This window comes from Mus caroli, chromosome 1, assembly GCF_900094665.2.
Source record: "Mus caroli chromosome 1, CAROLI_EIJ_v1.1, whole genome shotgun sequence".
NCBI lineage: Eukaryota > Metazoa > Chordata > Mammalia > Rodentia > Muridae > Mus > Mus caroli.
Genome location: NC_034570.1, coordinates 32399743 through 32400938, shown reverse-complemented (window position 1 = coordinate 32400938; position 1196 = coordinate 32399743). Strand labels below are relative to the sequence as shown.

At 39.4% G+C, this 1196-nt stretch overlaps 1 protein-coding gene across 1 annotated transcript in view; it reads left to right on the top strand.

Annotated features, from left to right (window-relative positions):
* Tsga10 (testis specific 10) overlaps positions 1 to 1174 on the top strand; it is a 98794-nt gene extending 97620 nt beyond the window's left edge. Inside the window, exon 20 of the mRNA XM_021170040.2 lies at positions 1102 to 1174. Coding sequence (XP_021025699.1) covers positions 1102 to 1126 — 25 coding nt within the window. The 3' untranslated portion in view covers positions 1127 to 1174. The remainder of the gene's footprint in view (positions 1 to 1101) is intronic.
* Positions 1175 to 1196: the final 22 nt, after the last annotated feature.

The following is a 1196-nucleotide window of genomic DNA, read 5'->3' as shown; positions in this document are numbered from 1 at the left end:
GGTTAGTTCATAATGTTGTTCCACCTATAGGGTTGCAGATCCCTTTAGCTCCTTGGGTACTTTCTCTAGCTCCTCCATTGGGGGCCCTGTGATCTATCCAATAGCTGACTGTGAGCATCCACTTCTGTGTTTGCTAGGCTCAGGCATAGTCTCACAAGAGACAGCTATATCAGGGTCCTTTCAGCAAAATTTTGCTAGTATGTGCAGCCTCTTTTAGCTGCTAAGCCGTATTTAAAATTCATCAGATGAATGGATGTACAAGTGTTTTTAAATGGCTATTGCCTTAGAGGAAGTAGTAAAAACAGTGCAGAGAATTTCATAGATCTTTCCCAGTTCTTGCAGCATCAATACCTTGCAAAATAGGAAGTTGGCACTGGTATAACTCAGTGCACAGACTTTATTCATATTTTCCTAACTTTTCATATGTATTCAGTGTGCATGCATGTACACGCATGTACAGTCTTACTAATAACAAGATACCGATTTGTCCCATCAGCACCAAAGAACTTACTTAGGAGAAGATCTGAAGGAAGGGTATAATAGAATACGTTTGACATGAAAGCAACAGGGGCAACTATTATGGGATAAAGGGACTCACAGATGGGGTGGTGGGAAGGAGGGCACTGAGGCAATAGAAAAGATTACAATAACACACATATATGAAAATGCCCATTATTAATTTAAAAACATTAAGTATGCCCATCCCCTTAGAGTTAGAATTCGTACCTCCTCTGTCCCTTCCAGATAGTCAACTAACTTCTTCTCCACACTCTAATTCCATCCCTCTGAGGAGCCTATGAAAATCAAGTCATGCGCAGAACACCACCTTTGAGACTGACTCTTTTCATTCGGCATCATGCTCATGACAACCATCCAAGCTGTACGTTCCGATATTTTATTCTTATGAAGTTGGATGAGCACTTTGTGGTGTGAATGTACCATGGTGTATGAACAAGTTCTCTATGTCATTTCCCTTCACAGAAGCTGAGGGGATAAAACCCAAAGTCTGCTAAAGCAGCACACAGTACGTCCTTTCTACACATGCTAACGGTATTTCATTTAAAACCTTAATCTGTTTTGTTTTGTTTTTTTCTATTATAGGAATCTTTGCTATAGAGATTTCTGACATGAGAAAAGATTCTCCACAGCCTTGGAAAGGTCAAAGATACAAATGGATTTTTTTTTTTTTTTTTTTT